Genomic DNA, 27,349 nt, shown 5'->3' on the forward strand with positions numbered 1-27,349 from the left:
AAAGTCTCTTGGTTTGATATTGTCACAGTATTGATTGAGGCCATGGTACCATATTATTGTGGAATTGTCAAAAAAAGAAGAAAAAATGGAATAGTGTGTAAAATGAAGTGGCAGGAATGTTTAGGATAAACACACTTACTGTAATTGAACACAAACATAATGCTCAAATGTTCTTATCATATTTATTAGTACGAATATGTATTTTCAAATGCAAAGAATTGTGCGGGAACATACACTGTTCAAAGCAAGTACAAAAAAAACAACTTGAAGTGGAGTGTTTTTAAAATGGCAATGTAAATATTTGGTGTAACAGATGTATAACAATGTTCAACACCAACTAAAGTTGCAATGGACTCTATTACTGAATATTCATGGCCCGCGAAAAATTGGGTGGTAATACTTGTGACATTTTTTTTTATCATTTTGGATAATGCTGTTTCTCTGAAAATGTAATTTTTAATAATGAAAATACCTAAAAAAAATTCTGTTCAACTTCATTGGCTTTAAATATATTTTCCGGGTGATGATTTTTTAAGTAGCTTCTCATGTTTCCCATAGTGTGCAATGTCCGCACTCGCACCGGATGCTTTTCTTCCGCAGCGGTGCGCTACGACCCGCTCTGTGTCGCCTTAGAAACACTCGAGACGAAGGTAGCGCTTAAGTACACCAACTTTTTTACCTCCGCCAAAGAGGTTAGCATCATACCTCACAAAGTTATGGATGAAAATGTTCAGGAAATGTCAATGATTTATTCCGAACATGCATACAATTACAATATTTATCACATATTTACAGTTTTACATTACAGCATGTCTGAAAAGGAGTAGGAAGAAGCACAGCTTATTTCATCCCCCTTTTCGTATCATAGCAATTACTTAAGACATTTGTTATTACTCATTCTGTAACACAACATTTAATAAATAAATTAGTAGATAAATAACTAGACAAATGACTAAATAAATCATTATTAAATACATAAATAACAATAAATGAAGTTCTCAAATAAATAGTTAAGTAATGTATGACTCACGATATGAGATAAATAAGATTATCTCCATTTATAATAAGCTTTTAAGATATCAGGATTCTTATCAGGATTCTTATTTTTTGTATTTTGTGAACACTTTAGTTTGACATTTTTTTTTAAAGTGGGTCATATTAGTACATTGTTTGACCTCTTTGCTTAATCCTGTCCATAATTTATTTCCACATACTGATAGGCTAAAGGTCCTGCATGTTGTACGTGTGTACAAATGTTTTAAATTACATTTATTTCTATGGTTATATTTTTCCTCTTTTATGGAGAAGAAATGTTCTACATTCATGGGTAGCAGGTTATAGTTGTTTTATTCAATAAATCAAGGGTTTGAATGTTCTAGATAGCCAACGTTATGTATTATTCTAACTGATCTTTTTTTTTTAACACCGTAAGTGAATGAAGCATACTTTTGTATTTGTTTTCCCATATTTCTACACAATAACTCATGTTCTCCTCGTGACTGCCTGGGTTCCCTCCGGGTACTCCGGCTTCCTCCCACCTCCAAAGACATGCACCTGGGGATAGGTTGATTGGCAACACTAAATTGGCCCTAGTGTGAATGTGAGTGTGAATGTTGTCTGTCTATCTGTGTTGGCCCTGTGATGAGGTGGCGACTTGTCCAGGTTGTACCCCGCCTACCGCCCGATTGTAGCTGAAAAAGGCTCCAGCACCCGCCGTTACCCCAAAAGGGACAAACGGTAGAAAATGGATGGATGGAACTCAGATATGGTAACATTAGCAAGCAGTAGAGAATATGGAGTGATTTTGGTCCAGTACATATAATACATTTGTATTCATTATCACTTTATGTTGTGTATTTTTATGAGATTTCCACATCATTTTAACATCTATTATTACACCCAAAAATGTGGTTTCTTATACGCTTTCAATGTCTGCTCTATCTATTTGTGTTTGACTTTCCTTTCTGTTACCAAAGTGCATTATTTTAGTTTTACTGAGATTCAAAGATGGCCTGTTATTGGCGAAACATCTATTTAAATGATTAATTTCTTCTATTATTATTTGTATTAGCTTCTGTGTTTTCTCCTGAACAAAGCATAGTTGTGTAATTTGCAAATAGGGCTAACTTTAAGTTCTTTGTAACTTTGAATAGATCGCTGGGTATGCCACAAGATATTTTTAGCGCTGTGGGTGTATGTTTGCCTAGTTTCACATATTGCTTTCTGTTAGTTAAGTATCTTCTTACCCAGTTCAGGATCAACCCTCTGATACCACATTGTTAGAATGTTTTAATTAAGATATTATGATAGTGTCAAATGCTATTGTTCGATCCATAAACATTGCTGCTGCACACTGCTGACCATCTACTGCATTGGTAATCTCTTCCGTTATTTCGATTAATACCATAGATGTTGAGATGCTGGCTATGTAATGTATGCGTATTGGTTGTCTGCAAGTGTTCCACTGGTGTTTGTCTTAAGACTTATAAATCGATACAACTTTTGCTATTTTCATTTTGTTTGGGAATTTGCCTGTTTAAAATGATAGGTTACTGATGTACGTAAAAGGTTCTGAAATGTCTTCTATAACCTTTTTTATAATTTTCATATCAATTCCGTTACAATCAGTTGAAGTCTTCAATTTACATGTATTCACAATTTTTATTATTTTCTCTTCTGTCACGTCTCTGAGGAACATTGAGTTGGGATTTCTGTCTATAGTGTCTTTCAAGTCCTCCAAAGATCTGCGATCTAAAATGTTTTCCTCCAGATTTGGTCCAATATTTACGAAGTAGTTATTACAACTTTCAACTACCTTGTTCATAGTGTCATTTTTTACATTTCCGTCTGAGAAGTATTTACGGTAATCCTTCTTAACACCATTTTTAAATATGCTATTTTGGATGCCCCGTGTTGGTCTCGTTTTTGTTTCTGTCTAATAATTGACTAATTTTTTTTCCTGCATGTTCATAAGATTCTGGCTAGCTTGTTCTTATACGTATTGTACGTATTTTCTGCCTCTATAGATCTTTATGTGATAAATGTAATGATCACAAGGCATCATGAAAGTATAAAAAAAATTACCATATGCTTTGTCTACATCATGTTCACTGTGCACATTGTCCCAATTTTGTTCTCTCAGATGATTCTTAAAAGCATTCATACTTTTCTCTGTGCATCGTCTTCAAAATGTTTTTTTTTCTATTCTTGTTCTTCTTCCTGTAGTTTCCGTTATAAAGTGTGAAGACTGGAAGATGACCACTGATGTTAGTTATTAGCAGACCCCTACTCACTGCTCCCCTCACCTCCCAGGGGGTGAACAATGGGATGGGTCAAATGCAGAGGTTAATTTCACCACACCTAGTGTGTGTGTGACAATCATTGGTACTTTAACTGTAACTTTTAGTAGTATTATCAAAATCATTGGTAAACATATTACCAATAAGTGTGGCGAAGGTTTGATTCTGTTTGGTCTTGAGATTGTAGGATATAAACTCATGCTATACATTGTCTGGTCTTGAGATTGTAGGATATAAACTCATGCTATACATTGTTTTGTTTATATGAAGGCATCAATGGTCTTTTTCTTATTAGGGTCTAATGTTGCAGTCTCCACATAAGAAAATTAAATTTTTACTGATTTTGGTGAAGGTTGCCTTGATCCTCAAACATTTCAATACTTGACTTAGATGTTCTATACATAGAGATAATCAATACATCTTTGTTTGTTTTTTATCACATATTTAAATGGTTATGCATTTTAAGATATTAATTGCAAATAACATGATTTTTACTACATTGTTGTTCGGATTCTTCATCACGTCCATCACTACTACTCATTTGTTCTTGTTGGTAATGTTGATGTAATTTAGTTCATATCCTTCCAGATGAAAATCTGTTCCCTTTTCTATCATCGATCCATGTTTCGGAGATAGTGATCACTTTGAAAGGATCATTCAATTAAAAAAAAAAATGCTGCCTGTTGTTGTAGTTTGCATACAAGCCTCTACAGTTTAAATAAATACTTGACAGTTTGTTGTCAGATTTAATGTTGCTATCATATTGTTCATCTGTGTAATAAAAACAATTATTACTGATGTGGAAGAATAAATTTGTATCTGGATCAATATAATTATCCAATTCCATCCAGACTTTTATTATATATGTTGTAGAAGGTTTTTTAGTTCTATATTTTCTTGTTCAGCAATCTTTTGTTACTTTTTGAATGTCCCTGAGTGTAGATTGATTTGCTGCTAAATCTAGGTCTTCAATGTTTTTTTTTAACATAGCAGTGTTGATATTGAATGTAGATGTTTGTTTTCCGTCAGACTCCATTGTCGTTATCAAAGCGTTGTACGCTTTAATATTTGTCTAGGTCCTTCATGTCTTTGACAAGTACTCTTGCTTCTGGACCTTCATTGAGCTTGGAGTAAATTTTGCAGTTTGCGCTCCAGTTTCCCTGTATTTTACCCTGCTTCCTTAAGTCGCGTGCCTTCTTGGCGATGTCAGCATTGTGTTTAATAAGGTTCTCGTTCAATTACACATTTGTACCCCTCAGTTTTTTTCTCTCTTTCAGCAATGCAATTTTGGATTTCCTGTTGGCGAGCTTCACAATAATGACTGGCATGGTGGGGGTGGTGTTTCTTCCATTCAGTGGGATGCACACGTTGATGGTGTTAATATCGACATACATTTTCTTTGATTGTAGAAAGTTGACCACTTGTTGCTCTGTTGTAGCAGCATCCATTTCATCTGGTTCTCGTCTGTTGTCAACTGCTCATGTATACGATCGAAGAGTGATGCGCAGCCCTTCAATGATGATATTCGGTCATATATACTGATCCATCTCTTCTTTGATATTCTCCATCTTTCCCTCCATTTTCTACCGCTCCACCTATCCATCCATTTTTTTACCGCTTGTCCCTCTCGGGGTACACCCTGGAAAAGTCGCCCTCATTGCAGGGCCAACACAGATAGACAGACAACATTCACGCTCACATTCACACGCTAGGGGCAATTTAGTGTTGCCAATCAACTGCATGTCAGATTGGTGTTATTTTGCACACATACAAAACCAGTCTAAGAGAAGCAACATAGAATTTGCAGTTATCTTGTTATGATAGAATATACATTCAAAGACAGCGTACGCTAACTATCCAAATCGCTATCATTTGCTAACAACACCCAAAGCTAATGTGCGTGTTCGTGTTACATGCGTACCTTGTTACTTCTTTACATCCTAGATGTCATAAACTGGCATGTTGTGAAGTGTTTGCGATTCGAAATATGCGGAGGACCTCAGGCACTGTGCAGTTGAGATTATTCTTTACTTCAATACACAAGGCAACAATATTATAAACTGGGTGCTAGTTTAGCGTTTAAGATAAGAGTAAGAAAATGTACGTAGCGTGAAACTAACAACAAAACCAACAAACAAACGTCTGTAGCGAACAGCGAATAATGGACCAGCGAATAATGGACCAGCAACTAAAAAACGGGGAAAACACCAGATTATATTAGGAGCAGAAACAGTTGAGGACGCTAATCAATAACAGAAAGCAGGTGCGGCTAATCAGCCACCTAGCAACAAGAAAACGTAAACAAGGGCGCAAACGAGCATTGAAAACATAACAAGCCACTAAACTAAGAGGAATAATACTTAACACAAACACAGACTCTAACCTGGTGTGACAAATCATAACACTAGAAGACATAAGAAAGCCGGATATAGCGCTTAAAATAAATTGGAAAGTTAGCGCCTTTAAAACATGTTTATGGTGAAAAGAAAAAATTAAGTGTACTTTGTAACAGAGTTCAGACAGTTTCAGTATATAAGTGACAATAAAATTTGAATCGTGATTAATCAATTTAGAACCTTTTGAATCAAAATCTAATCGATTTAGGAAATTCGCCATGATACCCGGTCCTCGTGATGGGTACTGTGTAATTTGTAAGGTCATACCAAACCGATAACGATACTTAACAAAACCATAGGTTGTACTCAAAAAAGAAAAGTCTGTGCAGTATGAAATTATGTTGGGGAAAGCCATACAGCAGACAACACTCACCTAAACATCTAAAAACATACAAAGTGTTACCATAGCAACATTATACAAAGTAACAGTGAGTCCTCTCAATGGCAGACATTTGGCAGCAGTTTGATATTTCCAGATGTTCTGTTCAAGCTCCTCTATAGAAGCACGAAGACACATCCAAGGCTGAGGAGCAGCAAATACACAGAGCAGCAAAGGAAATACACACATCCCTTGGAATTACCACTATGTCTTGCAGTGCATTCATCTTAGAAACCTGTTGGTATACTCAAACAGTTTGTCTGCTACATGAGTAACACATATTTCTTGTCACTGACAGCAAGTTTTGAATAGAGTTTGATAGGGATGTGAAAATAATTATTTACAATAAAGTGAGAGTGCAGAGGAGGCTCCTTGTTGAGTCAGGGTCACAACTCATTAATTGTGCATTTGATTGAGGGTCCACCTGGTTAATGCTTAACTTAGAATGCAAATGCTCATTTGAAGCTTTTTTCCCAAGCTGCATGTTTGTTTTAGTCTGCTCGGTGCATTCATTGTTGGTTTGTGAAGCGTTTTAAGTACTTATTTGCATTTCAATAACATTTTGGCTTTCAAGAAAAATTTTAAGTAAACTTAGTGTGATTTAATTTAAGAGCTTTTCCAACAACATTGTAGTAATATTGTAGCTTCATGGCATTGAGTATTGCTCACACACTGATTTGTTTGGCTAATACATCTCTGTCACACTGAATGAAGAGAGGCCACTGTTGCTCAACTTTGGCTCAGATTTCAAAGCGTTTTGTGCTCTGTCCTGCTGAGCACCGACCCACCCCTCCTCACTTTCTTTATGTCTCATGGTAAATCTGTCGTGATACGCCCCCCCACTCAGACTTTACCTGCATTCAGAGTATCAAAACATTTCTTCAAACTACAAAATACACTATATATATTAAGTGGAAGAATCTAACATTTCCAAATGGCTGGTTAATTGTGTATTAGAATCATGCATAGTTGGAGTTGTAGCATAGATGATAGATTCATTACATTTGCATGATAAGATAATTCCCATCATTTCCATTCAACAACAATTAACTTAACTGCCCCAGAAACCCAATGTGCCGTTAAACACTAATAGAGCAACAAGTTGAAGGAGAGTGGCTGCAAAACTTGCATGCATCTGTTTCTTTCACCATCTGCATACCAGAGCAGCTGGCTGTTCAGTCCTTCAAGCCAACATTATGGGCGCAAAACAAAACTTGAGCTTTTGGTCTCGGCTGGGCCTTTAAACACTGCCAACACATTCTCTACTGAATTAACGCCAAAGTGAGGGGCATCTGTTTCCTCAACAATCTTAAGTCAAGAAAAGGGAGATTTAAAAATGTTCTGCCTGTCAAATACTCCTAATGATACATACAGCTTCATAAAGTATGCTCATGATGTTGGACAGGTGTTCGATGACGATGTGATCAAAGGTTTTTGAAGAAACCTTGGTGGGTAATAGGGTTGCACGATTAATCGATATCAAATCGCCATCAAGATGTTAATTAGTGCAAGAGGCTGAGTCTTTTTTCCCTCTGCTGTCATCGGCATTTGAGTGACAGACATGTTTGCCAATCAGAATTGTTGAGCCTCGCCTTTTTGCCTGCTGACCATTTCAGGGTTTCCGTGGGGAATTAAAAGCATTAAAATTAAACAGATTTTGCAAAACATTTAATGGCATTAAAAAGCATTAAATGCGATATCCAGAGGCATTAAAAAATGTAATAAAATTGTAAGACCTGAAACGATGAATGAAAATTCACTTCAAAACGTAACGGTCATCGATAAATTGCTACATCTGTCTGTGTATTTATTTTTTTCGGCTCTGGCTTTCAGACTGGATACAAGAGGAGGCGAGAAAAACGCTGCCGCCATAGCGGAAACTCTGACATTATGTCATGTAAATGAGGAAGCTGAGCTTGTTTCATACACGACTCATTTATTTCAGTTGTCTCCGCTCAACAAGCAAGCGATAACTTGGCTAACTAATTAGCAACTATTTGACACAGGCGCCTCTGATGGACAACCAAGGAAATTCTCATAACAGACCACAACTATTATTTTCTGACTGCTAGGCCTTGGCGAGAATGAGGACTCAGGTGCAGAAGGGGGACGATTGACACAGGCTTTATTTCAACAGTTTTCTTTGAAATCTTTTTGGACAGAGTGTTTAAAACAAAATGGCTACAAAATCTATCTTTGATATATTAGAGTAACAAAAGATATTTAGCATAGGGCATAAAGCAATAAACGGAAAATCATTCCATAGGGAGGAAAAAGGCAATAGCAAAAATCTACACGGATCTAATAACAAAATAACAACAATCTAGGATTAGCTACAAAAAAGGTAAATCACTCATGCAGAGGAGGAGACAAGAAGCTATAAATAGAAAGTATGCTACAAAGAGCTGAGAGAACTACAAAGTAAAGCGCTCCAAGAGGAGGAAAAAAGGAAGGCGAGACACTATGAAATTAGCACAAAAATCTTGGCCAAAAAACTTTAACAAATGAAAATCACTCTTTCTCAGAGGGAACAAAGAAATCAATAAATAAGGCGAGGCAATACTTATCAACTTGGTTCAAGACTGTGGACGAAGGCTGGCGGTACGTGACAAGACGATATACTCTGGCACAGGACAAGAGGAGGGCGAGACATTTATACACATGAGGGAGGGTGACACAGGTGGGCACAATCAGGCAATCAGGAGAGACATCAGACCAGTGAAACAGGAGGAAAGGCAAGTGATCTGAAATGAGAGGGAGAGTTAACCTTTCAAAATAAAACAGGAAATGACAAGACAACATAAAACCAGACGAAACCCAGACAAGACTTCACCCAGGTGTGACACTGACATTCCCACAATAAATGAATAATAGTTATACTTAACTTGCTGTCTAATATACCAATTTTAAACAACTGTAAGGGTGTAAAATGCAATCTATTCAAGATGTTAAATTGACTCAGCTTATTTTTTATGTATCAAGTGCTTATTAGCATTTATTCAAATATTCCATGACATGTCTTTTTCTAAAATGTTTCAATCATCCATTACTGAACACATGCATCATTTGCGCGAAACCACCGGTCTCCCACATACAACACTGTCCTTTCTGCCATCCCTAAAATACTCTGCAATTTAGCCTCCAACAAAGAACAGGAGTTAGAAACATTCTGGTCACAGAAGGTGACCAGAATGCTTTTTGTGCCATTTGTTTACAGGTGTATAGAATGCTTGCGTGGGGGATTCAGACTATTTTGGGCTGGTAGTAGTCGATCCACATGGATCGTTCTGCCACACAATACCTCAATGCTAACGAGGGGAAATTACGCTTCAACGGCTATCATTGGCTTTGACAGTTTGGGGTTTTGGCACCAGCCGCTGGACTAGATCTGACCAATCTAAGTATATGAGCACGAACTGAAGAAGCTTACTCGGATGAGCGGCGAAACGTCTTCTAAGACAAACCAAACAGTCCAGTTGCGATTGATTGAATGCCCTGAGATGACAATGAGCTGGATGAATAATAACGTTCATAGACATGCATCATTTGCATTCCTAATATGGTGTTAATTTATTATTCCATAAGACCTTTTAACTATTTTTTTGAAAATTGTATCCTGATTAAAAAAACATCCTCCAGTTTGTGGCTATTATAAGGCATATTTTCAGAAGATTTTTAACATATGTTTTAAAGAGATACAATTTGAATAATGACTTTGGGTTATATTATATTAAACAACTAATTCAGAATTGAATGTTTATTTAAGTGCAGGTGTACCCCGCATTCCGCCCGGTTGTAGCTGAGATAGACTCCAGCGACCCCAAAAGGGACAAGCGGTAGAAAATGGATGGATGGAAGTGCAATTCCTCTATAATAATTTTGATTGAAGGTACAGTGTGATGATTGACAGACGGAACCTTTTAATTGGCACTTGTCTACGGCCTGTGCACAAAGTCAGAACACTGAATGCTACTACAGAAAAATAAATCAATAACAATAAATTCTCAGATGAAACAATCTTGTGAGCCAATTTTAATTCAATAAATAACAGTTAATGTGTCTGTTTACAGACAATTGTAAGGTTTTGACTATCCATATAATAACCATATGCATGGGCATTAAACATTTTTTTTAAGTGGCATTAAAAATGACATTAAAAAGCATTAAAGTAGATTTGCTGATACCTGTAGAAACCCTGCAATCAAAAGTGTTTATAAAACAGCACATTTGTGTGCACTGCAGTGGAGGAAGCCAGTACGCTTAAAACAAACACCACTTGCTCCTTGGAAAAAGTTACAATGGTGACGAGGCCTGTGCCGATAGTCAATAAGGCAATCAATCGAGCAATAAATGAAAATGAAGTCAAAATACTTTGCCGGATTCCATAAACTGCTATGTCTGTGTGTTTGTTTTCTTAGGCAAACAGGGGGAACGAGGTCTCACTCTTGTCATCGCTCTCAGCAGCTGAGTGCATTTATTTAACAGTAGAATTAACTGAACAGAGTGAGCGCTCTTCTGTCGTTCACTCTCCGGTGCCAGTGTGTCGCTGCGGGCTGCTGCTGTCCAACACCCGACCGGCTGTGCTTTAGTCACAGGAAAACATTGTGACAGCGATAGGTGGCAAAATGGTCGCCTAAATTAATAGACGTCCTCACAAATATTAATATAATTATGAAGCATTAAATGCATAGGCAAAAAAGTGTACCTAACTTAATCTTTTTACATTGTTGAAATCAGATGCTGGCAAAGCCCGAACGACCACCTCTGTGTGTCTCCAAAGTATTTACGGCCTGTAGAAATGTGCGTCGCACATTTCTACGTTGATTCTGCTCATGACATATCACAACTTTGCCTTGAAAAAGGGCATACGGCAGGTTTTTGTGCGTAGGCCAGCTTAATACATGAGGCCCCTGTTCCTCTTTTCCTGGCCATCATGAGGACGTTAACACTTTCACTGTGTAATCTAGGGCCAGATAAAATAGGATGGCATGCAATGTAAGCCCCTTTGATATTGTCTACTTTTTTGATGTGACAAATGTATTTCATTCTTACACATTTTGTTTTTGTTATCCATTTTGTGTGGATAATAAAAAGCACATGATTTAAACAAAGAATGTGAAAGCCACAACACAAACTGACATAGCTGGAAAGCTAAAAGTGTCTTTTGCAGTATTCTATGCAGTTAGCGTGTGGCTTTGCTCGCCTCTGAAAGCATTTATGAAGTTGTTTTTCACTCACAAATTCAGAACTACTATGTTTTTTTATGTACCGTAATATTTTGACCTGGCCCTTGTCTTCTCATGTGGTTGCTTCACTGAGTGACAATTTGATGGCAAGCATCCTGTTTGTTTGTAGATGTTCCTTTTTGCAGTTAACTTTAATTGCTAGTGTGTAATTTATTTTCTGGTCTTCAATTCCTCTGATGCATTCATTAATGCAACACGTTGGTAATGTGTACTGTATTTTACTCTTTTAATAGACCATATACAAATAGGTTGTGATTTTAGTTGTAATGGTAACTTTTCTGACACATTCCGCCGTTACGTTAGGTGTTTACACTTACGACTATGGCAGACTTATTTAGTGACTATAAATACGTACTCATCCTCCTGCTCTGACCACATAAGTAGAGGTTAGCAACCAGCAACATTGTGTCAGCATTGTGGTGTGCTTATTCACTGGCTGGATCTTACCTAACCAGTCACTATGGATATTGTGTCAGGTCGCAACAAAATTGAAAGTCTGAAAATGTGATACAAGGGTTTCATATTGGTTTTATCCTACAGCGTTTAGACTCTTACACTGTGCAATGCTGCAACTTTTAGTTGATAGTGTACATTTATATTTGTATTAAAGTGAGTTATATATCTAAAAAACAAAAAACATTGCACGATTCGCTTCTACCATACAAGCACCTTAAAGGCCTACTGAAATGAATTTTTTTTATTTAAACGAGAATAGCAGATCCATTCTATGTGTCATACTTGATCATTTCGCGATATTGCCATATTTTTGCTGAAAGGATTTAGTAGAGAAAATCGACGATAAAGTTCGCAACTTTTGCTCGCTGATAAAAAAAAGCCTTGCCTGTACCGGAAGTAGCGTGACGTCACAGGAGCTAGGATTCCTCACAATTCCCCATTGTTTACAATGGAGCGAGAGAGATTCGGACCGAGAAAGTGATGATTACCCCATTAATTTGAGCGAGGATGAAAGATTCGTAGATGAGGAATGTTACAGTGAAGGACTTGAGAGACAGTGATGGACGTATCTTTTTTCGCTCTGACCGTAACTTAGGTACAAGCTGGCTCATTGGATTCCACACTCTCCTTTTTTTTTTGTGGATCACGGATTTGTATTTTAAACCACCTCGGATACTATATCCTCTTGAAAATGAGAGTCGAGAACGCAAAATGGACATTCAGTGCCTTTTATCTCCACGACAATACATCGGCGAAATGCTTTAGCTACGAGCTAACGTGATAGCATCGTGCTTTAACTGCATATAGAAACAAAAAAATAAACCCCTGACTGGAAGGATAGATAGAAAATCAACAATACTATTAAACCGTGGACATGTAAATACACGGTTAATGCTTTCCAGGCTGGCGAAGGTTAACAATGCTGTGCTAACGACGCCATTGAAGCTAACTTAGCAACTTAGCAACGGGACCTCACAGAGCTATGCTAAAAACATTAGCTCTCCACCTACGCCAGCCAGCCCTCATCTACTCATCAACACCCGTGCTCACCTGCGTTCCAGCGATCGGCAGAAGGACGAAGGACTTCACCCAATGCGTTTGGTGGCCCGGAGACGTAGGAAGTCAAGGTGAGGTCGGCGGCTAGCGCGGCTAGCGCTCCAACAAAGTCCTCCTGGTTGTGTTGCTGTAGTCCGCTGCTAATACACCGATCCCACCTACAACTGTCTTCTTTGCAGCCTTCATTGTTCATTAAACAAATTGCAAAAGATGTCCAGAATACTGTGGAATTATGAAATGAAAACAGAGCTTTTCGTATAGGATTCTACGGGTACCATAACTTCCGTTACTCTGACTTCGTAACGCGCATACGTCATCATACCGCAACGTTTCAGCCGGATATTTCCCGGGAAGTTTTAAATGTCACTTTATAAGTTAACCCGGCCGTATTGGCATGTGTTGCAATGTTAAGATTTCATCATTGATATATAAACCATCAGACTGCGTGGTCGGTAGTAGTGGGTTTCAGTAGGCCTTTAAGTTGATTAGGACTCAGCTTTGAACCGTCACTTCAAACAGATTTGAAATGGCTGTTCTCAAAGCCCATCCCCAAAAGATGAAGGGAATAAGATGAATATTGAAGGTTGTGTATCAGAGGCGTAATAACCCAGAGAGTGTTGCCATGTGTGTGTAGACTCGCCTGGGTGTTGTCCCAGTCTATGACAGTTGGCCCCGGGGTACCTGGGGCCTTAGTCCAGCCCTTCACTAAAAGAATGTTCTCGAGATGGATGCTTCTGCAACTGGAGATGTGATGTCTAGCCAATTCAGTGGCCTGTTGATTCTGTTTCACTGAGTTCTATGATACATTAGTTATATATATATATATATACAGTATATATATATATATATATATATATATATATATATATATATATATATATATAATGTACATATTCCTTTAGGACTACGCACATAACCACCCACAAATAAACCACTCGTCCAAATGTAATTTTAACTGTCCAAACAGACAAATGGAGATAAAACATTATGTAATGTTTCAAATCAAAAACATTTACCAATGGCAAACAAATTTATCAAACCAAAGCTGATTTGTGCCTGGACCGATGTGCAGCAGCTGTCTGCAGATGGAACTAGAGAGCGCAAGACATCAAACTGCATTTTGTCTGATTAACATTTGACTGTTTTAAATGTTCACAGTGGGAACATTTGATTAAAAAACTAAGTTCATTACTGAAAGTAATTAACTTAACTTATCAGGCTTTACACTTTTTCTTGTCATCTTGTTTTTCTAATATTGAGTTGATCTTTTGACCAGTGAACCAGTGGACCATATGTCACCCTGTTGACAAACTAGCCTTTTCCCACCAGTTACCTCTATGTCTGCTCTTGACCTAATAATTTAGTTTCAGTTTGGTTTTCATTCTTTCCTTGGTAATTATCGTTAATTGGTAGCGGTGATTAAATCGAACTTAAGACAAATACTCCACTGTAATACATTAATACAACTTAATTTAAGAACTAATTTAGGACAAAAAACATGTTGAATGTGCTGTAAAAAAATTGTAAATAAAAAGTTTAAAAAAAAATCTACAACATAGAGAAGCAATGATATTTGAAGTGCGATGTAGTGTGGGACCACTGTTGTGAATTTAAATTCGGTTTTATTTTGACTTCTAACTTTTTTGCCTCATTGTTCACAATTTTCAAATCACTCATTTCTTTATTAGTGTTGCGTAATTTTACAGTAGTAGAACATTCATTTCCTACTAAAAAAGATTAAGGGTCACACTTGAATCCCACTTCCCAGAATAATCAAACTCCTACAAATGCCATCAAGGCATCTTGTAATGTAGCTTACAAGATGTATTGCCTACATATACAGTACCTGTCTGCAATGTCTGATGCTTGATTAAATTCAGGTGTAAGTAACGGACGGGTCATTCAATCGCATCAATGCCTTTGTTCTTGTAGCTACACGTGCATTCATTACTTACGAGCAGAACTGCTCTATCTACACCGCCACCTGTTAGCACACCTGTTGGTCTGTTGGCTAACACAACTAACAGTGTAAGTTAATGTCTATGCACATGGTTAGGCTTCCAGCTATGTTCATTTTGAAACCGGTTAACTGACATAACGTGATGAGTAAGAGCTGTTCGGACCCCCACTTGTTTGCCCACATACTGAGAGGTCTTCATGATAATGTTTCTTACCTTAGTCTCGGATCCCTTTGTACGTCATTTTAGACCAATTACATATGAGGTTTCTGAGCGAGGGCTAACAGGCTGTGGCAGTCCAAATTTTTTGGTAATGGCCCGCCACAGAAAGAAGTAGAAATGTGATTGAATTGTAGTTTCCTTGATTTTTGAGCAATATTTTACTAAATTTCTAAATGGGTAATTAATTATGATTAGGCAACTATTCATGAACTAATACATAAAACTTTCATTCAATGTAAAATCAAATGTTCAAATTGTATCTCATGTTGTCATCTTCTGTGCTGCTTCCAGACACACATATCCAGATTACCACCTGGGACCGTTCCTGGTCAATCCTTGGCCATCGAGGGAGGTGTTTGTCGCCTGATGACCACGGCGGAGTGAATCTTATTTCTATTTTCATCTTCTAAAGCAATACTCCAATACACCCGTGTGTTAGTGACACAACACAACATGCTTGGGTGTTTCACTTGTAGTTTGCGCACTTGCAGGACTTCCATATGCTGGATTATACTTGAGACACTGTTGCCTTTTTTGCGCCACTTCTCTCTTTTCCCCAGTTGCTTTCTTCCTATTAAGTGTAGATACGCTACTGTAAACTAATAAGGTAAACAGGGTGTGTTGTTTTGTATTGCTCCACTGATGGAACTATTTTTGAACTTTAAAGGATGACTGTACAAAATGTAACTTAAGTGCTTTTCAAATGTAAAATACAGCATTATGCACATTGTAGGACATTTACTGTATATTTAAAAGTAGGCTCTGACATTTAACATGTGCTAAGTGATAAATACACTCACTTGGTGTTGTCTCATACACATATTGTCATTGTCTCAATGTACAATGAAGAATGACATGCTTCTTAGATAAGGAGACGTACAGACTACGTTTACACTGATTTTTTGCAGTGTTATATACGGCGAGTAAAATGTGATCTTTATCAGACTCCAGTATAAACGCGCACAGGCCCCATTGTGGCCTCGACGTCACTTGCATGCACAGTTTGATAAAGTGATAATAAAGGAAATTGACCGAATTACGCAAATAAACATGGAAGTTGCTACTACTACTACTACCGTAAATTCCGGACTATCAGATGCTACTTTTTTCTTACCCTTAGAATTCTGCGGCTTATAAGACCATGCGGCTAATTTATTGATTTTTCTCCGATAAACGCCATAATAAAAAGAGTAAAAAGAAATTAACAAAAAACAAGCAAATACACCTAAAAAAGTGTTATATTGTTTGTGCTATGGCGCCATGGACGACTTTGTTCACTGCAGGTGTCCCTCCATTTACGGGTAGTGCTTTTTTTAGCATGGATTCTTCATTCATCAGTCTAAGCAACGTTGGTAAGTTTTACAGTATAAAACAGTTTATACTTACTAATCTTCTCCCATGTGTGATGTCTGCAGGAGTGTTTTCATGCATATTAGTACATGTTATCGTAAGGTAATGACGCTAGCCTCGTTAGCATGAGCTAATATGCTAACACATTTACGACTGGAGCTGCATTTCCATTGCAGTTTTCGCAAATAAAAGGCATAATTCTCGTAAAATGATCAGGTGAAACTCCACTTTGAAGAAGATCACATGACAACCTCTGAGGAAGGCAACTGTTGTAGTCGAAACCGTCAAGTACGGAAATAAACACACAGGTCTGGCTATAAGTAACAAATTGTATTAGATTTTGCAGCCAACGCTGTTGCCGTGATGTCAGTAGAAGGCGATTGCTCAAAGGCAACGTCCTTATGGCTCCCTTGTGGGTCTCCACTCCTGCGTGTCAGCCTCTATTCCCGCAAATGAACCCAACAGACGGCCCGGTGCAGCAATGTCGCCTAGCTCACCTCCCGGCCGACTGGTAGGAAGGAAGCTAGACCAAGACAACCCGTCTCCTCTAGTTGTACTGCTTTGACGCTTTGCCGGTTCAGTGTTTTAAGTGACCCCTAAGTAGGGATGATGTTTGATAAGAAATTATCAAGTTCGAGCCTATTATCGAATCCTCTTATCGAACCGATTCCTTATCGATTCTCTTATCGAGTCCAGATAGGTTGTTGTATATGGAAAAAAACATACAATATTTGGTTTAACAAAAGCTCACTTTTATTATATAAGAAAAAAATAAAATCTAATAAATAAATAAATATTGACTGTTAACCCCTTAAAAAAAAAATATTGACTGTTGTTACCTAAAGTATATTAAGTGGGATTTTTCAGAAAAACAAATATATACAGTAACACAAAAACAACCTGTCTCTGTGATCACTATAGCTGTATAAATAATAATATAGTGTTAAATAAAATCAGTCCATTGGGCACAAAACTTAAAATAATACAGCTCTCCAAAAAGTGCACTTCTGCTGCTATTTGACATAACTGTTTGTTATGATGCTTTGACATTTTTGCACTTTATTTCTTTATTGAAAGAACATTCTATGAAGAGAAAAGTTGTTTGCAAATGTGGTTACAATGCTAAAAAATGAAAAGTTAAAGCTAAAAAAAGAAATACACTTTATGGAGTTAAAATCTTTCTTTATAGGGGAAAAGATGTGATGTTATGAGCTAGGGAATATAACAACTACACTACCCAGCATGCGACGGGAGTGACGAGCATGCGCGGTATCCCCAAAAAATGTTGTTGCATGTCGCCACCGGCAGCTAAGAATGAGTTTATAAGCACGCTGTGAAAGTGTCAAGAACTCGGCCAACACGCCTCGTCTGCATTATTTATAATTAGACAGACAACACATATATAGTGTGATTTTGTTTTGTTCACACTGAAAGAAAAACAAAAGTTTAAAAAGGGAGATGTCATATACATGTATGTGCTGCGGTTGCTTTAAGAACGTCGCGACAGCTGCCGTAAAGGAGGTGCGTTACTAGCCTGGTTGCTATGTTTCCGGTTAGTCGTAAAAGTGTTCGTCATGTGTTTGTACCCTGCTCAAATCTCTCAGTAAAGTTATTCATTGGATTATACTTTTTGTTTTGAACTTTATTACACCTTGGAGCGCGGTCCATTGTTTTTCCTGCTTTCCCTATCTGCGCCTAATGACTGAGTTACGTGACGTAATTTCTTGTGATATCTCAAGGGGCATTCTGGTCGGGACGGGATTCGTTCCGAGGGATTCGAATAAAGAACCAACTCTTTTTCTTTACTATAGTGGTCTCGATAACGGGTACCGGTTCTCAAAAAGGGATTCGAGTCCGAGGACTCGGTTCTTTTCTTATCGAACAACCGGGAAAACCGGTTTCGAGTATCATCCCTACCCCTAAATACGGAAAAGGTTTTTTTTTCATCATGCTTTTGCGAAACGCGTCAATATCAAAACGTCTCAAAAACCACATGAGCGTGCAAAAATAATTTTGCGATATTTGAATGGTTTTTCGAAATATGGGTGTTTCCATTACCAGTTTCTTATTGCGATATTTAGGTTTTGCGCATTTCTAGGGGTATTGGAAATGCAGCTTGTGTTAGTATTATAACTTACAATGGCATTATTTTATATTGTTTCAGTTTCACAAATTCCTAAGTAAAATCACCAATCCTGGAGTTCAGTCTATTTAGCTGATTGGATAGCTAGCTTTCGCAGCTAGTGGGTCCATGACGATGACTTCTGTTTTGTTTGATCAGCCGTTTTACTGTTGTGTTACAGACACCGTTTGGAAACAATTTAAAGGTATATAAATAAACATTTACAAAATCTGTGTAAATAACTAATTTCACAATGTATATATCTGTGGCTTAAAGTCCGGTGTGGCTAACATATGGACAAATGTGTTTTTAGTGGGTGCAACTTATATCCCGGTGCGCTCTATAGTCCAGTAAATACGGCCAGGGGCGCCGAAAAGGGGGTGTAAAGGAGACGGATTCTAGGGGCCCATGATGGAGGGGGGCCCAGAGAGGCCCCTAATGATGATGAAATTATAATACAGAAAAAATAATGGGGGCCTTGTAAAGATTCTTTTCATGGGGCCCAAAATCCCTAGCGGCGCCCCTGAATACGGCACTTAACAAAATAAAAGTCACCACACCTAAAAAATTTGTTTTTTATTTGGAAATGAATTAAAGCAATATAACATGTGAATGGATACGTGTACAGCTCTGGAAATGGGTACATTCGCACCCACCTGCACAAATGTACTTCAAAATGTAACAATCAAAATAATTATTTTGTTTACTAGAGCATGCATATATAATATGCATTAGTTTGTCCATTTAAAATCAACGATAATAAAAAGGAGATACTTGGAAATAGCATAAAAATGCCCCAAAAACTTGGAAAAACGCGATTCATAGCGTTACTTTTTGGTGTAACCATCATGAGCTCTGTTCAGGTATATTTCTTTTCTATTTTGATAAATCATATTTTTGTATTACTAAATTTAAATAGGTATTGATCAATCTTTAAGCTGTGTGTATTTGCTTTTGACATCTTATTTAGAATTGTAGTTGAAACTTTTACAACATTGTGTTGCGCTCATGATGGCGTAATGATCTTATTTTGAATATTTATTCCCTTTTTTACATTTAGTATATTTAAATATTCATTTATAAACATTGAATACATTTCAAATATCAATAAAATGCAATTGCCTTCCTCTTATAGGGTAATGTTTAGTTACACCAAGTCATGAGCGTAACACTAAGCTTCATCACTTTGACTTGTAATATCTAATTCTGGTGGTGTTTTATGCTTTTTTCTTTTTTGAACATGTCCTTTACATATAATACAATAAAGTCCCATATATAGCAATACTTTAATTTTGCCTTTTAAAGTTACACTCCAATGTCCATTAGTGGAGCTGTACACACACACATATATATATATATATATATATATATATAGTGCAATATGAGAGGGTTCTGTTTTGTATGGCTGTTAAGCAGAGGAGACACGGACAGCAGGGTGGATCTATGTTTATGCTTTATTTTTCGACTCACTAACGTAAACAACTTATGCAATGTACGTAACATCTACTAAAAAATACGCCACAGTGTACACGTCGATCCCAGTCCTTCAACAATCGCTATTTCTTTGGAATCAAAATATATACTATATATATCTTCATATGTTACATATAGCCTAATATTTGCGCACTATTGACTAGTGTTGTACCGAAAATTTGACCACTAAAAAGATACTTTGCTCACCAAAGGACGACCTATCCATTTCCGCTGGCGGTTGTGTCTTCCTGCGCACACGAATAGCGTAGCTCACCCAAAGATGACGTAAAAGTCGCAATAATGTCGCATTTCTGTTTAGACTGCAGTCACATTTGGAAAGATCAGATTCCAGTCGATTTGAGACTACCTCCCTGATTTGGCCTAAATCTGATGTCAAAAGATCAGATTTGAACTGGCAAGAAATAACCTATCAGTGTCACTTGAGGCAACAAAATCAGATGTGGTGTACAGTGTAAACGGGTCCTGTCAGTCTTTTAAACCATGAAATAGGTTAAACAAGTAACTTAGGAGTGCATGCATACAGTATAATATTCACACAATCACAAAGAAGCAGGATGCATATATACACTTCAATAGCTACGCTAAATAGCACTTAAGTAGTAGTTCATATATCTACCCCAAAGAATGACTCTTAGCAAACCATTGAAATAAAGCGTATTTTTGTAGTTACTTTAAGAGACACATGTATTTTGTTGAAAGAAGGGTAATTCAAATCTAATTCATTTATTTTAGGGGTGAAGTTGCTAGATTAGATAGTAGCTAGTGAAAAGACTTGGGAAAATTATTTAAATGTATCGTTTCCTGATAATGCAGCATAAAACTGTACAAAATGTTAAAATCCTAATGTGCACAGCTCTACACATAGCTTAAGAAGCAATTAAACTCTTATGTTACTGTGTAACTGTGTCCAACTCCAGTCTGTCTACCTTCAAGACTTTTTCTTAGAATTGTAGTGTTTCTTCTACAAGAAAGACATGCATAGCTATTTGGAGAAAATATTTCCAAGCCTGAAAGACAGCATTATATTCTGAACTGTGGACTGTCAAAAATGTATAGTCTGGGAATAAATTACATGCTGGTTGGAAAAAGAACACAGCAGACGGTTTCCTGTATGCTAAAACGCCTATGAAAGTATGGAGGAGCTGCAATTTTTACTTTTTCGGATTTTTACGAGCATAGACTTAGTTTTAACTATATTCAAACAGATGTGATGTTTAATGAGGTTACCGTGTCATGTGCTCTAATTTCTAACCACCTGACTATTCTGTGTCAAAACAAGATTTAAGGAGAACTGCACTTTTTTTTGGAATTTTGCATATCCTACACAATCCCTACAGTATGTGTGATAGAAAAACAAGTATTTCCCTTTTTAAAGCATTCTAAATACTGAAAAACTGAGTATGATGAGGCTAACAATACAGGTAATGGGAGTCAAATAGCCCTCTAAAAATATCCAAAATATGCTCCATTTGCATGTCGTGACATACAACCCTTGGAAAATTTTGGAAACACCAGTCTTGGAGGATGCTTATTCATTGTTTTTGTAGGAGAAAAAAGCACATAAAGGCATGACACAAAACTATAGTAATTTCATATTAAACTAGAATAAATCCAGAAAACTTTTTGCAGTCTCTGAGGCATGGATTTAACAATAGACAAAACAGTAATCATCATCAATCTTGCTCCATCTTTCTCTGATGGCTGTTGTCAGACCAGCTTTGCAGGTTGGAGTCTTGTCATGGACATGTTCTTCAATTTCCACCACACATTTTTAATTCGATTGAGATCTGGGGCCGTATTTATCAAGCGTCTTAGAATTACTCCTAAGAAGTCTGCTAAGAGTTGACTTATGAGTAAAGAAATTCTTCGCTGAAAGCTGCACTTAAAAGTTAGTTTTCAAGCGTCTTACTCACACTTTCAGCGAAGTGTAGGACTGAACCTTAAGTGTCACACTCAGAGCTGAATTACGACATAACTATGTGCCGTAAACGGAATTTTAGGTGACGTCATTTCTGTGTCCATAGAAATGACCAATCACGGAAGGGAATCCCTTGTCTAAGAATAAAGAAATATCTTAGAAATATTTAAGTGGACAATGGGACTGTATATTTTGACAATAAACTACTACAAAACAAACAAACAATATTGGCAATGAATCAAAAATAAATGTTTCCTTTTCTTTCCAATTCATTAATTAGGCAACTAATTTCAAACTGGTGTGGGTGGCTCTATATACACTAGCCCACTGCAGCCACATGCAGAAATCAACATGGACTCGAAAAGAAAACCGAACTGGCGAGTGGAGACACTGTTGCATTTTCCCAGTGGCGAGATATCGAAGCATTGTGATGACCTTTAGTTCTGCTGTGAAAGCTCTGCTGCGTGATGTTGCTGATGAGATGACGCCCCTTATTAAATCTGTGACAAAAATATTCCCGCTATGTCTAAACCAGGGGTCGGCAACCTTTACCACTCAAAGAGCCATTTTGGCAGGTTTCACAAATTAAAGAAAATAATGGGAGCCACAAAAAAAAAATTTAAATTTAAAATGAAAAACACCGCATACAAAGCTTAAATGCTTTGTGCTATGTTAACCAGGGGTCTCAGACACACGCACTGGCACGCACTATAATGTGGAAATTTGATGTTAGTGCGGCCCGCGAGTTTTGAATGAATGGCGCTGGATAGCGTCATACTTGCCAACCCTCTCATTTTTCCCGGGAGACTACCGGATATCAGTGCTTGATGGCACTGCTTTTGGCGCCCTCTTTAGTCTGCCCAAACAGTGTACCTGCTCGACCACATGTACAATGCAGTTTCGGCTTGCTCATGTAAGTGACAGCAAGGCGTACTAGCTCAGCAGCCACACAGCTTACACTGACGGTACCAATACCCAGAATCCCATGCAACCCTAACTCTTCCGCGCAACCAACGCACGGAGAGGGGGGGGGGGGGTTGATGTGTGGGGGGATTTGGTGGTAACGGGGGTGTATAATGTAGACCGGAAGAGTTAGGGCTGCATGGGATTCTGGGTATTGGGTGTGTTGTGTTTATGTTGTGTTACGGTGGGATGTTCTCCAGAAATGTGTTTTTCATTCTTTTTTGGTGTGGGTTCACAGTGTGGCGCATATTTGTAACGTAACAATGTTAAAGTTGTTTGATACGGCTACCGTCAGTGTAAGCTGTGTGGCTGATGAGTAAGTATGCTTTGCTGTCTCCTATGTATGCAAGTAAAAGCTACATACAACATGTGGCCGGACTGGCACATTGTTTGTACATGCTATAGAGGACAATTATTGCAGTGCAATTAGGGCACTTCCTTTATATAGTAATTAGAGTGTAAATATGATTATATTTCCCCTGGGAGTTATCTATGAGAGGCACTGAGATCCACAAGTCTCCTGGGAAAATCGGGGGGGTCGGCAAGTATGTAGCTGAGCCGCATCAGAGTGGTCAAAGAGCCGCATGCGGCTCCGGAGCCGCGGGTTGCCGACCCCTGGTCTAAACGATACCGTTTGATCAGCTGTTCGTCATCAAACAAAGCCAGGACATCCTTCCGCTCCCTGAACGTTCGCGCACGTCTCTCTCGCCTCAGTGCCATCCCCTGCTGGCAACTCCTAACCACTTAGGACACCTCTGAAGGTCTCTTAAATATCTTGGAGAGTAGGAGTGATTCTTAGACTTAAGAAAGTTGATAAATAGCTTTTATTCTTAAGTTTGAGAGTAGGACTAAATTTCGCAAATTTTCAGGACTTAAGTGTAAAATGGCACTCTAAGACGCTTGATAAAAACGGCCCCTGGACTTGCAGGCCATGACATTGACCTTATATATATTTCTTCAGGTTAAGTTGTTCTAGTTTTTGCTCTATGGCAAGATGTATTATGTAAAAAATTATGTCATCATCCCAAACATCTTTTCGATTGAAGGTATACGAAGAGTCCAAAATGTCAACTTGTGCATTTATTGATGATGTAATGGAAGAGAATCTCCCCAGTGTCATTACCTGACATGCAGCCCCATATCATCAATGACTCTGAAAATGTGCATGTTTTCTTCAGACAGTTGTCTTCATAAATCTCATTGGAAGGACACCAAACAATAGTTCCAGCATCATCACCTTGTCCAATGCAGATTTGCAATTCATCACTGAATATAACTTTCATCCAGTCATCCATAACCCACGAGTGCTTTTCTTTAGCCTATTGGAACCTTTTTGATTAGGTGTTAATGACAGCTTTCGTTTTGCTTTTCTGTATTTGTATCTCATTTCCTTTAGGCGGTTTCTTTGTTCCTTCACAAATGGCTACTCCAGTTTCCACTCATTTGTTTTTTTCACCCGTTTTGTTGTGCATTTTCTGTTATCAAAACATATTTCTTTAGGTTTTTGGTCTTGATGCTTTTATGTTTTCCTTTGTCTGGTAACGTTTGATTTTTACAACCTTCCCTTGTTTGTATTTGGTACAGATTTTAGTCACAGCTGACTGAACAATTAACATATTTTGCAACATTGCGTGATGATTAACTTTCTTGACGAAGTTTGACAATGCTCTCCTTTGGTTCAATTGACATCTCTCGTGTTGAAGCCATGATTCATGTCAATGCACCTGGTGCAACAGCTCTCCAAGGTGATCAATGTGAGCACTCTTTTTAAACTGCAGACTAATGCACAAATGTAATTTGAAAATGAACATTTACAGGGTGATTCCATAGTTGTTTCCCCCATCAGAATCTATCTGATCTAAAAACAACTATTACTGACTACCACAATGTTTTAGTGTTTCTTAAAGATGGAAAGTTGCCATTTGAAATAACTATTGATGTGTGTCATGCCTGTTATCCAAGTTTTTTTTCTTCAAAATAAACAACTGAATGAACATACTCCAAGTCTGGTGATTTCATAAAATTTTCAGTGGTTTTATTAACCAAGCTATAGCAAAAAAATTTAACAGCTAACACAGAGGAACTACTTGTTTAGCATTGTGACTTGCTCACAGTGCTTCTCCGACCAAAGTCAGCTACCAGTGAGCTTGAACTGCTAAAATTGTTGTTCGTGACCCACAATAAACTGAGGAAGAGGAAAAAGGAGCTAGATTATACATCATGCATCTCACCCGTATAGTTATAGGTTGTGGCATCAGGCCGAAAAGTTGGTCAACTTTGAAAATCCACATGCTACCAACTTATTACAATATAACTCAAGAATTGGTATGCAGCATAAGGCCAACAACATCTCTAGGAAGCATGTTTTATCTCGAGGATCATTCTTACATGCTCAGAGATGCAACATCCCAGTTAAAGTCACTGTTTTATGTTTTTATTTGAAACGTTTAGTTATAGACGCTTACCATTTCTGTGTGCTCTGTGAAATCACTGCGCCCAGGAAATAAGTTTTGGTAATGCTTAATATGCCTAAAATACTGTAAATATCACATGTAATCATGAATGTGCCTGTTACTACATTATATACATACTTGCAGCATGTATATAAAACGGTGTTGGGGCTAGGGCTTTATAGGCGCAATAGATCGTATCCCAATCACCTGCGTAGCTGGCCGCCTCTTAGAAACGTATTTTTAATATTTAGAACGCACGTAAAAGGGAAAGACGTGTGTTCTTACCTCACATATGGATGATGGGCACAATTCTGCAAAAAGATCAGTTTTCTTTTAAAAGTCTGACAAGAAATGCATGCATTTGAATCATATTCGGTACTATACACCCCCCCACCCCCACCCCCCCTTCATCGTCATGTGGTGACATTGCTGGTTTACGAGCAGACGAGCATGTTCAGCAGTGCACAATCACAGAGTACTTACAAGCAGACACAGTGTGTAGACAGAAAAGGGAGAACGGACGCATTTTGGCTTAAAAACTAAAGATAAAGGTGAAGTTATAACACTGAAACGCCCACCGAAAGAGGTGATTTAAGACATGGCTATCTAGCTAGCAGCTAACGTCCAGCCGCAGTCGGCAGTGTTTTAGCTACTTCTAAATCACTAATCCTGGTCTCTATGGTGACTACACACCGTAGCTCACCGGCGTCAAAATGTAAACAAACGCCATTGGTGGATACACACCTAACATCCACTGTAATGATACCAAGTACAGTAGCGTATCTAGTCGATACTACTATGATTGCGTCGATATTTGTTGGCATTACATCTTCTTTTTTTTTTTTTTTAATTTATATGATGTTTGTAAACTCAGGAAATATGTCCCTGGACACATGAGGACTTTGAATATGACCAATGTATGATCCTGTAACAACTTGGTATCGGATTGATACCCAAATTTGTGGTGTCATCCAAAACTAATGTAAAGCATCCAAACAACAGAAGAATAAGTGATTATTACATTTTAACAGAAGTGTAGACAGAACATGTTAAAAGAGAAAGTAAGCAGATATTAACAGTAAATGAATAAGTAGATTAATAATTCATTTTCTACCACTTGTCCCTAATAATGTTGACAAAATAATAGAACGGAAAATGACACAATATGTGACTGCATATGTCAGCAGACTAAATTAGGAGCATTTGTTTGTTTACTCACTACTAAAAGACAAGTTGTCTTGTATTTAAGGACAAACTTGCAATAAGAAACATATGTTTAATGTACCCTAAGATTTTTTGTTAAAATAAAGCCAATAATGCAATTTTTGTGGTCCCTTTTATTTAAAAAGTACTGAAAAGTATCAAAATAATCATACTGTTACTTGTTCTTGTGAATTTGAAATCAATTATTCTTTAGTAACTTTGCAGGAGTTTCCCACAGAGTTTTAGATTGCACGTGGATAAAATGCAATTGGAAAATGTTCTCCAATGAGTTAGTTTGAAAGCAGCTATTGTTCTGTGCAGGAGAGCAACAACATATAGACTTCCCTCAGTTTGATTTTCAGGTGTAAGAAGTCACAGTCCTGTGAGATCACCAACACCCAAAATGTAGCTGACAGGTCAGGAGAAATGTCAAAAATAAGAGGGTTGGGGGGTGTGGGTGTCTTCATGTGTTGGTGTTTGCTCCCCGGCCTCCCGACCCTAGACTGACCCTGCAGGGTCCGTCGAAAAACAGAGACGTTTGTTAGCTTTTCCCTTCCCAATAGTCACACTTGTCACCGTTAGCTTGATTATGGCCATTACAGAGCGTCCACTTTTCATCAGAGCAAATCTGCGTTGCCGGGAGACCCTCAAGCTAAAATGCATCTCTGAAACCTTGCCCCTCGAGCATCAACTTTCTCTGCCCTGAATCCCCTTCTGCTTTGAAAAAGGATCCTGAATCTTTAAAAAAGTGGACAAGGTCCTAAGCCGTTCAAGGTGTATCCAATGCCGGGTGCTCGGCGAAGCTCTTAAATGCAAAACAGACGGTGGAGCAAA

At 37.8% G+C, this 27,349-nt stretch overlaps 1 protein-coding gene across 2 annotated transcripts in view; it reads left to right on the plus strand.

Annotated features, from left to right (window-relative positions):
* Positions 1-16,574, plus strand: part of tasp1 (taspase, threonine aspartase, 1) — a 36,328-nt gene extending 19,754 nt beyond the window's left edge. For both annotated transcript variants that reach the window (XM_062058484.1, XM_062058483.1), the window contains exon 14: positions 15,304-16,574. In XM_062058484.1, the coding sequence (XP_061914468.1) occupies positions 15,304-15,396 (93 nt within the window). In that variant the 3' untranslated portion in view covers positions 15,397-16,574. The remainder of the gene's footprint in view (positions 1-15,303) is intronic.
* The last annotated feature ends 10,775 nt before the right edge of the window (positions 16,575-27,349 follow it).

Source organism: Entelurus aequoreus, linkage group LG09 (genome assembly GCF_033978785.1).
Source record: "Entelurus aequoreus isolate RoL-2023_Sb linkage group LG09, RoL_Eaeq_v1.1, whole genome shotgun sequence".
In the NCBI taxonomy this organism is placed as follows: Eukaryota; Metazoa; Chordata; class Actinopteri; order Syngnathiformes; family Syngnathidae; genus Entelurus; species Entelurus aequoreus.